The sequence below is a fragment of the Pelecanus crispus genome, chromosome 12, assembly GCF_030463565.1.
Source record: "Pelecanus crispus isolate bPelCri1 chromosome 12, bPelCri1.pri, whole genome shotgun sequence".
NCBI classification, from domain to species: Eukaryota; Metazoa; Chordata; class Aves; order Pelecaniformes; family Pelecanidae; genus Pelecanus; species Pelecanus crispus.
This window is the reverse complement of record NC_134654.1, coordinates 25,960,343-25,976,727: the sequence shown is the minus strand read 5'-3', so window position 1 is coordinate 25,976,727 and position 16,385 is coordinate 25,960,343. Positions and strand designations below refer to the sequence as shown.

The 16,385-nt window shown below is 35.6% G+C and overlaps 1 protein-coding gene across 1 annotated transcript in view; it reads right to left on the bottom strand.

Annotated features, from left to right (window-relative positions):
• Positions 1–16,385, bottom strand: part of CEP112 (centrosomal protein 112) — a 182,915-nt gene that overhangs the window by 143,173 nt on the left and 23,357 nt on the right. Inside the window, exons 9-11 of the mRNA XM_075719938.1 lie at positions 3,966–4,052; positions 1,944–2,043; positions 609–727 (exon numbers count right to left, since the gene is read on the bottom strand). Coding sequence (XP_075576053.1) covers positions 609–727; positions 1,944–2,043; positions 3,966–4,052 — 306 coding nt within the window. The remainder of the gene's footprint in view (positions 1–608; positions 728–1,943; positions 2,044–3,965; positions 4,053–16,385) is intronic.

The window sequence follows — 16,385 nt, the reverse complement described above, 5'->3', positions numbered from 1 at the left end:
AGAATTAAAACCAACATCACTTCCGGACGCAGAGCTGCAAAAAAATTAAATTAAACAGCATACTTCATCTACGGAAGGAGGTGGTTTTGCCCTTTTTGTGACCCTCCCTCTCCTGAGAGGGGTAAGCAAGACAAATACTGACAATAATCTGGGCAAAGGTGAAGCTGTCTTGCAATAAACATGCTTTTCTCTCTGCTTTGCTGCTGTCTTGAGTCCAACAATAAATAAAAATACATTGAAGAATTCATGACCCAATGCAAAAATAACAGTTCAAAGGAATCACCGTGGCAGCAGGTAGCAGCAGGTTTACCGAGATTAAAATTCCATGTCAGGTCAACCAGAAATAAACACTTCCCTAACACATCCAGAGACTTGCCAAGAGGGCCAGATGCACCCCAGGAACAGAGTGACCAGCTGGGCGGGGGTGGGTGTGCACGCAGCAGCAAAAAGAGTCTTGCAAGATTACTCAGAAAAAAATAAAATCAGCATAAGGAAATATCACTAAAAGTAACACATTCCTTATATATATATTTTTTTAAGTCACAAAGCGTATTATCCCAGATATACACTGTAGAAGTCTTTCAAAGAAAGCAGGTATTGTTCATTACCCTTTTCTCCCACTCATTGTTCAAAGAATCATTGCTTTGCTCACACATCTTCTTCAACTCCCCAATCTGCTTCTCTTTTGCTTCTCTGACGACTTGTGACTCACGAACAAGGGTCTGAACTGTCAAAAATGGGAAAACAAACAACCATTCAAGAGATACCTTTGGGATTTTTCAGTGTTGGCAACAGATGTAATCACATTACATCAGTTTTCCAATTGACCTGGCTTTCTGATGTTTTTTGGCTCTTAAAAATACTTAATGTGTATGCTTCTTTAAAATTTAGCACTTAGATTCTGTGTCACTAAAATATTACTAGGTGTTGTCTCTTCTCTATTTTATTTACAAAATATTACACAGTGAGTTTTCCTTACTGAAGCAGTAAATATACATCAACAAAATTCTGTAACCGCAAGCAAACAGGCATTTTTAACCTGATTTTACATGCATCCTTAGGAGAAAAGGTTCTTGTGAAGGTTGAACGCCCAAGATATACAAGGAAATTAAGTTCCCCAGCTTAAATAGCAAGCGATTGCATCAAGAATTCATACTCTGACAAATTGTGTGGAAAACAAAGCAGGTACATATTCACTTTTCAGAAGATGATTTTCGGTATCTGGCAAGAGTGTAGGTGACTCGAACACAACCCGCTACAGCTGAGCGCAACCACCAGCCCACCAACAGAAGCACCAGATCCCTTGCTGGACAATTTACTTTGCCAAGGAGCAGGAAACAATATACATGGAACTCTCTCCTTTTTTGTACGTAGGTTACCAAACTTGTGTATTATTTTATATTGTGGTTTACTCTATAGTGTAAATGGACTCCAAGGAATTCTAAAAGAAAATAACATTCAAAAACTGCTGACAAGCCGCAGTCAGGCCAAGTTTTGGACTTATGACATATTCAAGAGTACTACTCATGTTTGAAATCTCTTGCCGCAATAGTCCTAAATAAATAATAACTTGTGGTTTGATTAAAATGTACTGAATGTATAAATAAATTAACCTTGAGCCAGAGATTCCAAAAAGATTGAAATAAGTGGTCAAAATACTTCGGAAAAAATCAAAAAAACTTTTTTTGGTGACTCTCATAAAACCTGTAAGTATTAAATATACCAAGATCACACTGCCTCTTGGAAAATTTGGTTTGGAAACTGGACAGCAAAGACAACCAGACAAGCCTCTCAAAATCTAGAGGAAAAATTAGGTCAAGACCTGCAAATGAAGAGGAAAGGGACATCTGCACCTAGAAGGAACACGTAAGCCCGTAGCCACAGAAAGGATGCAGTACAATACCACCACGCAGAAAACAACAACTGTGAATAATAAAACTCACCTTTTTTCTCCAGTTTTCTAATCGTCTCCTCAGCTTCATTTTGTTTGTTTTTGTAGAGGGACTTCAATACCTCTATTTCATCATTCTTTCTATCCAAAATCTGTAGGGAAAATTCACAATACTTTAACAAAAGTCCAAAAAACCAAAACTACAACCGGTGCACAAAATAACACACACCAATCTCTGTCAAAGGAGCTGCCTTCAAGAAGCGCTTGAAGGTCGTGCAGGACTAAGTGATAAATTTAAGTAATTTCCACAGCTAAGACTGCCCAGTCATAAAAAAACGATTGACTTAAAATGTAGGCAGCAGAGTAGATTAAAAAGGAGTTTCATGTTTTAGGGGGGTCTTTTTGTTTTCCTTTAAACTTGGGCAAATCCAGAGTTGCTGTTGTTGAGTTTGGAAGTTTCATGGTGCTACTACTGCAAATAGAAAGGATTTGTTTCCCTTTCCATAATTACGTTGCCTAATACTATTTTAAAAGATCTAAAGTTCTCAACAGGTTTAAGAAATACTTACACCATTGGTGAACTTCAATACACTTTTGTACTTCACCAATTGCAATTCTTGGCACGTATTCCAAGAAACAATGGGTTGGAATAGAGCAAGTACACGAGGTGTAACTACAATTACATTTCCGTACACGCTGATTTGGGAAAAAAAAATGCTCGAATATTTGCACACTTTGAGATAGTAGTTTAAATTAAACTTTGTGTTTAAGATAAACATTAAAGTCACAGAAATTTTATAACAGTGCCCCAAATCTCTCATCAAACAGAAGCCTTCATCTTAAAACAATATTAGTCCATCTGCATTAAATGTTTTGTGTCTTTAAAGATTAATATGACACCATTGAACCTTTTCTAAAATATCCAACGTTATTAAACAACTTCAAAAGACGGAATTCTAACATCAGTTCGAAAAGGATGACAACTCAAGGGATGAGAAAGCATTTAAACTATTTCGTATTCCCACAAAGCTGTTTCCTTTAGACTCTCAGCTTCGCTTGCTAGTTATGCTTGCAGACTTTGAGAACAGATGAGCCAAATATGCACCTGACCAAATATTAACATCCTTTCAGGAGGCTTTGATGTGTCATAGTGTTGTGTCAACTAACTTCCTCCAAGCCTGTGACTCAGTCTTAAGAAACAAAACAGAGGTACTCAGTAACGCAAAGCTTCCAGTAGGGTAAGTCATCAGGATCCTGACGCTGAGCATTTAACTCCCATTATGTTCCCGAAGCTCTCTGATCCCAGAAAGCACTTAGGACCCCACAGAATTTGACGCCGCATGTTTAGAACACAGCATTAAAAGTAACAGTATGGGTTTTGATAGTCTTTTTGTAATCTTCCCAAAAGTGGTGTTATGCAACACAATAAAGACAAATCCAGCTTAACCCAAAGGAAGTATATCTGGTGCCATTTTATTGCTGTGAAGAATTCAAAGCCATACATAGCTTTAACAATGCAATAACGCAAATAACGAACTGTTTATTGACCAGCCTACGCTTTAAGATACGGTGTCAAAACAGAGGCATGAGAACAAGCACTAACTGCTGTGTTAGTAGGAACATGTGATACACTCACAGATTTTCCTACTGTGATTTTTCGCGTTTTGTCCATAAAAATTTAATTGTTTTAAGTATTTTTGTTCACGTTTTTCTATATGAGCCCTTCCTCTCTAAAAGAAAAATCATGAGTTTATGATTTCATCGGCATACGAATCCACAGAAGCTGTTAGGCTGGTAAAATAGCCTGTCTTGTTCAAACAAACAAACAAATCGCCTTGTATTTTCATCTGCTTTCTGCAAGTGTTTTTCCCTTCCTAAGTTTATGTTATCATAGAATATTCTGCATTCCTATCAGCTTATGCAAACTGTTACCTACAGCCTTACTTTAAAGGAGCATTAATTGCAACTGTGAAGAAGTTAAAAGTACAACTGCAAATTATTATAATCAGATTCTCTCCTTTTTTTCTTTTTTTATATATGGTCTTTGGGAAAAAAAAATACAAACACTTCTTACCTTTTGAACGTCAGTATCATGCTTCTGCTGCAATTTAAGTTTTTCTTCATGAAATTTACCTTCTACTATTTTCATTTTCATGTCCAGCTTTAAAAGCAAAACAGAACAGATACAGAACATAATTAAAGAATAAATTACACTAATGACCTTTGCATAACTTTTAAATTATTCATTTATGTCTTTGAGAAGGCAATGGGAAGTCCCTAACAAATAATTGCTATGAAAAATGTATACTCAGTTTCTCAGTATTTTCATATTTATTTGATAAAACTGTGACAAAAGATCTCAACCTAAAATATTTATTTAGAAGATGAATTTGTTAAGATGTTTTAGTTGGCAATAAAAACAACTGCTACTGCCCAGAAAAAGCTATCATCCTTTATTTAAATAAACACTTAAGAATGAAACTTTTAATATTTCTGTTAATATACCAAGTACGGTAAACTTGCTTTTATTCTTTAGGCAGGTGTTACATTTATACAAAGAATGTCCTTTAGCCCAGATGCGTGTTTATTTTTGTTTGTTTTCTATTATTCATAGATTTCACATTATAAACACGTTTCCTTTTCAGGTTACTTATAATGGGATTAAGGATATTACTGCTGAATTTGATTGCTAAAATACATTTCCTGCTTTTGCTTGTGTTTGTTCAAAGTAGCGTACTTGAACCCCTCCGACACAATAACACATTGCCACTTCTTACTTACAGTCTAAGTTTTCATCTTTAAAGTATTTTTAAATCTCTTGCATATTTTCACTACGCCATTAAAGACTGTCTTCAGGACTCTGCAAATATGATAGGTATTTTGTGTTTTTTAGAGTTTTCTAAAAGGCAAAAGTGACACCTCGAGTTCAGTTTTGGGCTATTCCACTTCCACATTTAATTGCTTCTTCTGCTCAGAAAGCAAAGTGGACAGAAAAGCTTCCCTAGAGTGACAGATGCCAACGGCCCCCCTCACTTTAGGAAGGGCAGACCAAAATCACTGGAGTGTGAGCACCAACATCTCACCAGAAGACGTCTTTAAGCAGTCTGTTGCCAACAGGAAAACTTGTATTTGTCTTTTGGATGTCCTAAGAGCCCATGGTGCTGAGGTCCACCCGCCTTGGAGCTGGACACTGGACTCCCATCACCATCCAGCTATTTTCAGTTCCTAAATTTCTGTTTCGCTCAGCTAAGAACCTGGCTTCTAATACTCTCAACTGACAAACTCAAAAGGAACCAACAAGCATTATTCATTCTGCCTTTATTTTTATTCCTTTGACTTACCAAAAGTAGTCATTCAAGCATTAATCCTTATCTAACGTATACAAACAATAAACACACTGCAAATTATTAATTTCTTTTATATGATTACTTTGTGTTACATATTTCTGTTTATTGTGACTTGAAAACGTCACTACGTTATCGTGACTCGGAAACGTGAGCTACAAATATCCAAGTCAATTCAAAAATGCAAAAAACTGGGCAGTAAATATCAAAGACTCCTCAAGAACTGAAAACAGAAGAAGCAAGAGCAGCAAATTCTTTCGATATCCAGACTCCACAACCACTGATACCCAAAGTATATGCCTGCTTATTACACCACATATAAAGACGCTACCTATCTCCCAAGACTAAATAGGTACATAGTCTTACGCAAATTACGGGGGGAAAAAGTTAGATTGACAATTAATCCAAAGAAAACAGATAGTATTCTCAGCTGTCAGCCATCTCTTTTATCATCCAAAAATAAGCATCATGATAAAAAATGCATGTTCTATTCATTAAATATACGCATATGTATATATGAAAAGAAATATATGCATATATCCCTCCAACAAAGTGACATTATAGAAGAAAATCTTAGTACCAGGTGATAAATAAGTGTTGATTTCAAAAAAAGAGCACAGTAATCCACTTCCAGACAGACAGTTTGTGAACATTCCATAAATAAATATGAAGGTCTTGTAAAAACACAAACACTAGAAACTAAACATGAAAGAGATTCCAATCTACTTGAATTACATTAAAAGCTTATGAATTACTGATGTATAGCTATTGCACTCACATGGCTATTAAATCTGCACAAACACATTACATTTAAAACTCATTAATAAAGTGAGAATGTCTTGGCTGATGTAAATTAATCCTTGGCAGTTTGCATCAGCTGAGTTATGGTCTACATTTTACTATGCTCTATGTTGAAAGAACATACAAATAAAACAAAGTCTAAAATTTGTCTTGTATTAAATATGGACATAAATTTTCACGTGATGGCGACTGTTCACAGCCACATGGCTGTTTTCCCACAGGTTGACAGCAGAAATCCCTGTACTTGGAAGTCGGCTCCCACTTCTTGTCATTAATCTTCCACTTAACACCATTCTTGCACTTGCACTAGTTCTCATCAATTCTAGTTCATCAATTCATTGCACTACTTCCAGTAGTAGAACAGGTGTCCCTTAAAATTTCACAGACTTTGGACTACTTTCCAAAAAGGAGAGCTACTTGCAGCCAAACAACACATGCGAAAAATGTGTGCAAGATGCAGAAGTCAGCTCTCAATGAAGGCAAACACTAATAACAGATTACTTTTTCTTTGAATATTAAAAAAAAAACCAAACCCAAGCCAACCCAAAAAACCCCCAAACCTCTCTGACTTGAGAAATCCCAAAGACCAGCTCCTCATCAATTGAGGGCTGAAAAGGCGATAGCTTCAAAAGCACTCAAGGTCCTCAACTTCTAGAAACAAGTTTCGGCACCCCACACATTTTCCTGCCCTGTCTGCTTCATCCACAACTTACACAATTTTTGTCCCTTCACGACCTACTATAAATAAGTGTGAGGAGCCCCATATTAAAGTGTTTGAAATTCAATAGTTGATGCGCACATGGAATTTTTGGCTAGTTTTAAGAGGAAAGCTGTATTTGTAATGAGTAACTGGTAAAAAATAAAATTAAAAAATTGCCCACGACATTTAAATTTTATAACGTCCGTAGTTCCAAGACACACATGTATCTTCATCACAACTTCTGGAAGTGTTAATTTGAGCATTTGCTGTAAAAGCAAAGATATATTGGTTTAGAAATCCTACACTTATAATTGCTTCTGTGGAAAACTGCTGGAAAAGCCAGAAAGCATAAGGACAACAAAACAGCGTCCTACAGCAAAGCTTGGATTACTGATTTCATTTCTAAATCTGCTTTTTGACCCACCCTTTGTGTAAGGGGGCCTTCCAATCCCACCACATATGTAGATTAAAAAAAATTGAGTCATGTAAACACATTTTAAAAAGTGATCTCATTAAGGCTGAGGTTGAAGCAAATGGACTCATCACTTCCCAACTGGGAGTGAAACTTCTCCCCTTCCATTTCAAAGTTTAAACATGTTATTAAATACTAATTTCAATAAAGCAGTATCTTTCAAATTAAAACCATACCAAACTGAGTCAACCACATATCTGTAGTTACCAAATGTCGAACCTCATTTGCTAAGTTAGTCTCAATTTGCTGTGGAATAGCGCTTTGTGACTTTATGTGCTACTCTTCTATAAAGTGCCCTTTGCACTTCAGCTTTGCTGTATTTATTGAACACATACTGAGAAACAAAATAACCTACAACAGTATCAAACACCTTCATAAGTTTTAGAGAAAATAGATAAAAACAACTTAGAAAAGTCATTCACCTCGCTAGAACCAATTGCGCTCATGCTCATCAGTTTTAATATCTTTTATTACCAGTTAAGAGGCAGCAGACAACATGAAATTTTTGGCATGTTACCATTCAGACAAAAAAGAAAAAAAAAAAGAAGTGTAGATACTTAGCTATGGCTGAGAAGTTTGCAACTATGTATGAAATGCAGCCATTGCTGTTGCCTGAACATCATTCCTTTGGATTTCTGTCATTGTTTATTCTCCTTACAAAGAGTATGAGGCAATTAAACCCTAAGGCCATGTAAACATTACTGATGTCAAACATCTGTGCTGTCCCTGTTATTTAAAGCCATGGAGGGTGGTATCAATAGAACTGCTTTTATGTGCCTAGTCACACTTTCTTCCTAATTAAAAAAAAAAAAAAAAAGCCAAAACACCACCAAAACCAGCAAACAGTTACCTGAGAATGGGTTTTCATCGTTATCAGTGTCCTATATTTTCACAGCACAGGTTAGGTGCTATGAAAATTTAAACAATAAATGTCAAACCAAAACCTATAGTCTAATCTGCAACTATCATAAATCTTTGGCAAAATAAAGGTCATCTCCCCGTTTTTCCTCATGACAGAAGACAAACATTCATCTTGTCACCCTTTAAAAAAAAAATTGTAGGAATATTTCAATACCCGATTTAAAGTAAATCGATAAGTAGACCAACAAAATTAATCAGAGGTAGCTTTGAACTACTGATCACTGTTCACTTGCCTTCATTACAGGGATCACCTTTAGGCCAGAGGTGGCATCTTGAAGTTTTAACATTCATCAGAGATTTTTTTTTTTTTTATATATTTGACAAAACAGTACTTGTTTGCTTGCCAGATTTTTTTCCAAGTCTATGAATATATGGGGGAGGGAGGAAACGAGGAAGGGGGAGAAGGATGTAAACAATAAATGAGAACTTCAAAGTAAGAACTAACAATCTAGAACAATGACTTGTGTATCTTACAATATACGACAAAACTTACTTGTCTTGGTGTTATGCAGCTGCTAAAAGAAATCAGTGCACAATACAAAGCTTTGATATTTCCATAGAAGAAAAAGGTTTCTTAAAAAACAAAACAAAACCCCAAACCAACAAACAACTAGAACTTTCTGCTGAATCATGTTTACTCAATTTTTGCATCCAGGGTTAAGAAAATAAATACTGATAATTTATACAGTGTTTTAAACTATATAGGCAGGCCAAGGCAGGAGATACTGTAGTTGCAAAACATTTGAGATTTATTATACATAAAGACATGCTGACTTCAGACAAATTAATTTGGAATAGCGTATCTTGCATCATAATTAATGAGCTATCTTCTTTCATTGTGTTATTTCCATATTTTATATTGTACCCTCAAAAATTGTTAAGATTAGCTTTCAGGTGTATTAATACTTTTAACATTTAGAGCAATTTAAGAGGCAGAATAACTAGCTAAATATCTAACAGAAAATCAGAAAAAAAGGAAATAAATTCATACTTTATAGCAATTTATTGGAACAGAAATTTCTGCAGTAAATATAAAGTTTAATCATATTGGAACTAATCTTCCATTTTCAAAATGGAACTGCTGAAAAACTTGCACTGAGTTTGGAGTATGTGGAAAAAACACTGCTCATTTCCAACTTCATTGCATTCAGATGTCTGTAACCAGCACACTTGTCACATGATATATAACTTAATATCACCTTTTATATTCAATAAGCAGCTTCTTACCCACTTGCTCAAATAATTCTGAAGATCAATATCTACTCTTTAAGTGGTTTTAACGTCAAAGAGAAATGCTTCATAGTATGAAAAGAAAGCGGGAAGGCTAAAAAGGTGTAAGATGCATAGAGAAATACACCTCGTCGTTCACACATCGATGAATGTGGTGATCATATTCCCTTCCCATGACAGCCAAGAGCTAGAAAATCTTCACAACTAAAGCAAGCAAAGTACATTAGGAGAGAAGACGCACTGATGTTCCAGGTCTATGACAAAGTCAAATGTGTTTATCACAGCCAAAGTATCAAATATGACCTCAGGTCTTAAAGGCACAAACAGATTTTATTTCCTTGTAAGTGCAGACAGTATTCAAGGAGCATGTTGTACAGGAGAGTTTCGTGATCTTTACTCAAAGTCTAAAAGACAGACAAGAGGAAAAGTTATTTTCTGGAAGAGTTAAATAAGACCCTCAAGCCTGTCTTGTTCACTTAAACTACTTAGAATAAACCTTTCTGAGGGATAACAGGTGAAAAAGTCTCAAGAGTTGAACAAAACACAAGACAGGGCTGATGTGGATGCCCTTGCGTCTAACAGTCCACCATAAAATTCCAGGAAGGCTAAAACCAGGAGAACGTTTAAGCTGTGCCAGTGTAAAGCAATGTAAGTCCACAGACAAGCACACAGCCCTACCAAAACTCCTTACAAACAAATAAGCAAGATATAAGGATGAACGTTTTGTTGAGAAAAAAAACCCATAAAATGCATTGTTGAGAAGTTTGCTTTTCTTCGCAGGTTAAGATTTCAAGAGGAGTTCCAGGTACAGAAGCAGTACCTGCTGCACCTCCCTGAGGTTCAGCTTGGTTCCCTTGATAATGGGATTCTGTACAATACAGAAGGACTATTTGGGGAATTTTTATGATATGCCAAGGAGATTCTTTTAAATATCAAGGGTCATTGTTTCTCACTGTTTCAGATGCAGACATTTCCCAAAAATGTCCTGGGAGGGGCAGCGGGGGTAAGTGATGGCGGTGTGTATTTTTGCCACCTGGCTGGTTTTACTTGATTCAAGTTTCCAAAGTTCTATCAGACTTTAAGAACAAATCCTATAAATTAAAGGAAGTCATAAATAATATTTTTCCTAGTGGAACGTTACACAAAATAAAAGCAGGTTTTCCATCTGGGATTCACATTAATGCTGGGCTTTTTTCCTGATGTTTGCGCTCGTCCTCTGAGTGTAACACAGAAATTTAAAAAAAAAAAAATTATACATCAATATTTTTATCCCATGCAATGCCTAAGGTGAACTAAATGTCTTGTAAAGTCTCTGTCGCAAAGAGCTTACAGTCTGGACAAACCAGAGAGAGACTGAAAGAAAAGCAGTATCAAACCAGTGAAACATGCAAGCCAGAAATTAGAATATAAAAAGACTCTTTATAAACATGGCATTTTGCCCAGATTCAAAGGTCCCTCCACAAAAGTCTATGTTTATGATCTGGACTATATTATTTGACCTAACAAATATTTATACTTCTCTCCACATATCTAACCTTGTTTGTATCTTTACTCTTTAAAACTGCTCTTTGAAGAGAAACTAGATATTCACTTAAGTAAAAAATTAATATGACATCACCCCATTTTTATAGCCACTAAAAATGAAAGGCTTTGTCCTAAATCAAATCATACCAGCTTTCCCCCGTCGAGAAAAGTCTGACTTTTTAAATGATAAATTAAATTTTAAATTAATACGCATTTGCTGTACACAGAAAAATAACTGAAGGGACAATTGTTCTTATTCATATGTAAATATCATTAGCCTCTTTCAAGAGAGAACAATGTATTTTTCATAGATTTCCAAGTTGGGGGTGGTAGGAATAGGGAGAAAAGCGTACAGCTTTGTATCCCAACAACTGTAATAACTTGAAATGGTATTTTCCCTCTAAAGGATGTTTTATACAGCTAATAAACATAACATGCATATTAGCACTACAGCACATCGTATTACTTAACAACTTTATTTGGAGTGGCAAGTGTCCTGCTTCCATACGTAACAAATATGTCTGCCACTAATAGTAGAGACTCCGACATCAGTAAGTACCAAAAATGTTCAAAATATGTTTAGAAATTGTGAAAGCTTATACACGGTAATAACTTCTTAGATGCAATTTCATAGAAGACAGCTCAAAAATGCAACAAACTGTATCTTCAATTGCCAGCACTGAAAATTGAACCCAGTTGAACCTTGTGAACATGGAGAAATCATACTGATTTCACAGGGAGATAGTAAAATCTGAGTATAACAGAATAGTACATACTACTTGGACACTTCATATAATTCTGCATAGTGCCGAGCCCAGTGAAGTAAATGAGTCTGTATACACTGAGTCAACAACACTTACTTTTTCTCCCCAGTATTATTCCTTTTTTTTTTTTTAATATGTTGTATTTCAGCAGCTACTGAACTTTTTACACTCATTCCAGGATCTCCTAAAACAATCATTAAAACCGTACTCCTACCCTTATTTCCCAAGTGCAACATGTAGCTATAACAGTGTATAGCACCTACTTTTTCTAGTCAATGTCTTTTCTCCCTTAAAAACCAGGACTTACACATGTTAAAAAAAAAAAAAAAATCAAACTTTTTTTTTTTTTTTTTTTTTTAAAAAAAAAGGAGAGAGACACTTGGAGGTAGAGATTAATCATGCAGCAAAAGATTAATTCCCAGCTGCTTGGCAACCATCTGGACATTCTACTGGTTAAAACACTAGTTTGAATTGCTAACCTACCTCTTTGATCTTTCTCAGTGTCTCCAGCACATATGTGCAATAATTAAAGACACAGTTCACAAACTATTGCAAAAAAATAAATAACTGTACATGTACGTATATATCTCCATGACCAGACCAATTAGTATCAGGAATTATAAATCACAAATCCGTTTATGAAAACATGTCTCAACCTGACATACGCTGTATGTCTCACACCAGCCTAGCAATAAAATAAGGTTTGGGTTTTATTGCATTACATTCTGAAGAGTTATCAAAGCAAGCCAGGATGCGATTTCCTCACACAGAAGACAATGGACAACTTGCATATGTTCTTAGGAACAGGACATTAATCAGCCAGGAATCACGTTAACAGAAGTCAAGATTGCTGCGTTTTTAAACATGAACTAACAGATTACTATTCAGAATGATTACTTGGCAGTGCGAATCAGTTTACAACTGAATTCTCAATATCAATCAGACACTGCATTCAAAATAGACATCAGATTTCTGGATAAAAGGAGAAAATTCAAAGGAACCAGAGAATATTCAAAGTCACAATACACACTGCTTTGAATATTTTTAAGGGGAGTAAGACAGTATTTTCAGAATCAAGTTGTCATAAGAAAAAAGTTACGGAAAATTGAAAATCAAGATGAAAGCAATAATTCTGTCTTCTCTGCCTTTTTGCATTTTCTTGCCCAGTCTCATGGGCCACACTTGTGTGAACAGAATTCAACATGCATTCCTACATTCTAACAAGAATATTCATCAAAATTAAAAAGCTAAACAATTTTTACCCATTGGAAAACAGCAAGAAGTTTATGAGAAGTATGACTTGGATTGTTCTGGATGAACAGGATGGCAGAAGAAGGGCAACAGTAAAGGAAGAGAAGTGGAAGTAAAGAACAGAGAGATCAGAAGAAAAAAAAAAAAACCAACACACAAAGCTCCAGTTATTGCAAGATTCAAGTTTTGGGTCCACCTACAGAAGCCTTTGCAACTCAAATGCTGTCAGGAAGTCCATCAGAAACACTCGCCTCCTATTATTAGTAAATACCTCTGAGCTTAAAAAGCGTAAACAGGGTCACCAGCCCCATTACATGCCTAGGTAGGCTCCCTTAGCTGTACTCAGCTCTCCTAACTCCATGCACATATGTATCTATACCCATCTACCAAGGAGGTTTAAACTCTAGAGACATACATACACATGAGCGCACGAACACTTTTATTTCATTATAATATACAAGAGAACAATAGTGATATATTTTGTTACTATTCTTGGAAGATATGAACAAAATATCTGTTTTCAATGAGGAAAAAATATCAAATCCATGATGTAGCTGAAAGCACAGTAATGTTAATTTCACATTGATAAAAGCTCAGTTTAAGTACAAGAGTCCTTCTTTTAGGATACTGTCTCCATATTAGTTTTATTTATTGCTTTTAATTTGGCATGCATTAAACTCTGAATTCATGTATTTAAATACTTTGCCATAGAACAGAGCAATTAAGAGGAGGAACTCTAAACCAAAAGGACAATGCTCACTGATCACCATCTCCTTCTAATTGCAGGGACACATATTTTTATCTTCAAGTGTTCTTCCCCCCCCTAAAACCCCACCTCTTTTCTATGATAACACCAGCAAGTGTTATTCACTCTCCCTCCCAAGTTCTACAACTTTCTTTCCTCCCTGCATTCTTTCCTCTACATTCTATGTATGGTCCCTCTTGGGGAAAATCAGTATCACAGCCCTTATGCAACTCTCTCCATTGCAAGTTATAATCTCTTGCCAGATTAAGTGAGAAGCACAGTAAATATGTTGCTTTCAACACCTTAAATTCAGAACAGTTTCAGCCAGACCAAGACTTAACTATAACATCATCGCTGCAGCATGCTGATTTTATCTTAACATAAACTTATCACTAGGTCTCAACACTTTTGGTGCAGTAAAACTATATACATGGCTTGATGATCTCTATAAACAAAGTTTGTGTCATGCAACAAATGGGAGTGCTCATTAAAAAAAAAAAAAAAAAAAAGAGAAAAACCTAAATAACAATTACAAAGATAAAGGTTCTAAACAGCTTTTTTTAAAAGGCTGCATCTTAAAGATACAACTCTTGAATACATAAAAAAAACCCCTCTCTTCCTTTTCATCTTACTTTTAGTCCTCAATCCATGAAAATGCATTTTCAGGGGAAAAAGACGTATTTTTCCCATTCTCTACACTCTACGTTATCTTTCACTACCGAGCTCATCTCTCCTTTTCCCTGGGCACGTACTCTCTGTTCCTCAGTCCTCATTCCACATGACAAATTGGTGGAAATTATCCTGCAGGTATTCTGTATCCTCTTGAAAATTCACCCGTTGCCTTCCCCAGAACTTCTCCTCCCTCCAGCTGCACTGCACTAACTACTACCCCAGCTGATTGTAGGAGACACACATCTGCCAGACTGCTTTAGTATACAAGAAGCTGGAAAAGCACCCATGCTCCAGTGTCCGAAGACTTTGTCACTGGATTTCCAAAAATCTAAACAGAAAAGTGACAAGAGCACAGTGATGAAGTCAACAAAAACACTGGAAACACTTGATGTTCTCAGTTAACCCAGATAGATGAAGCTTCATAATACAGTTATTGCACAAAGCATCGACCTTGCCAGTTTGCCTAAAAAAAAAAAAATTTCAGAGTTGGTATACAGCTCAGTACAAATTTACTCCTGATGTTAATTATAACCTTCAATTTCAAAGAATAAAAAGAGAGAATTATTTCCAATATTCTTGCCTCAAATTTGTTTAGGTTTCATTTGCTGAGTCTAAAGAAATAAGTATCTTTGCTTACAGAAATAAAACGGACAGAAATTAGGAAAAATGAAAAAAAAAAAAAAGAAGTATTAGGACTGACAAAACGAAAAATTAAGAAACACAACTCCTTTAAAGAAAACCCAAAACTTCTTTAAAGGATACATCAGATAAACCTGTTTGAGATAGCTGTTTGAGAAAGGTTAACACCACATCAGATTTTATTGACATAGCTAAATTTGTTTTTTCATTCCAGAAGACTTTCAAACCCATATCTTAGAATGGTATTAGTTCTGGTTTTCTGAAAAATCACGAATAGGAACTTTTTCTTTCCTGCCTCCTCTGCTCCATGGAGTATTGGGTGGCACTCGGGATGACCAAAGGTGAAGTTCAAAGGGAGGTTTTTTTCCTATTTATCAAGATAAGCCAGTCATACCATCTGTTCTTTTTTGCTGTACTGCTGAAAACTGATATATTCCTGTTTTGTTGCATCTTCCTTGTTTGAACCCATGATTTTTCGGTAATGACAGTTTCCCAAATGGTTTAATCCATGTCAGAAGTATTTGGGGAAAATATGACTAAAAACCACTGCCTGATGATGTTCACATTTTCATAAATCTGTGATGTGGTTATCATTGAAAATGGCCATGTGTTTAGCATTACAGAGTCAAAACAGGTGCAGGAATGGTTTATGAACAAAGGTCTAAAGGTTAAAAGCAAAAAACCACAGTTATCCTATTTTATGTTCTCCCATTCTACTACAAAGAGGTTGAAAACAGTTAAAGGTTTACCAAAACTCTTTTGTACAGCACTATTTTTCTGTTAATACATTTATATTCTATAAATGAAAAGGCTTTACTCTTAAATGAGCTTCACAAACAAAATAAGATGAAAACACATTTAAGTTTTGTACTTAATAGCACACACATGGTGATTGTGAAATACTGTCTATAACCTTTCCAGTTTAAACTAGCCCACAGTTGAGTACCATTAGCAAAAAGTACTGGATTTTTACTGTGTGGTTCAGAGGATTTTTCCACTGAACTAGCTAAGTATTCACTTACTATTTTATGTAGCTACTTGGCATGCATTCCTGTTTATTTAATTTGAGAATAATATTTAAATTACAACATTGTGCTTTCAATTTATTTATTTTTTGGTCTATTTTCACATCTTATGAAACCTTGCCTTGCCTCATCCTGAGGCAACGGTGGCTTGAATATTGTCAATACAAAAGAACAGTCAATATTAGACCAGAGCAGAGGAAGTGAAAGGCATATGTATTGTGCAACTGCCCTATCAGGCTGCTTGTTTAAGCATCAAATTAGACTGCCAGCTATCAACATAAAGCAGACTTTCATACCCATTACTTTATTAACAGCAGCAGCATCTGCAAACTAAATTTACCCTCCTCTGTATCTCAGTTACAGACGTCTTCTGAAGTGTCCTTGAAAGTAACTTTAGGACAGTTCT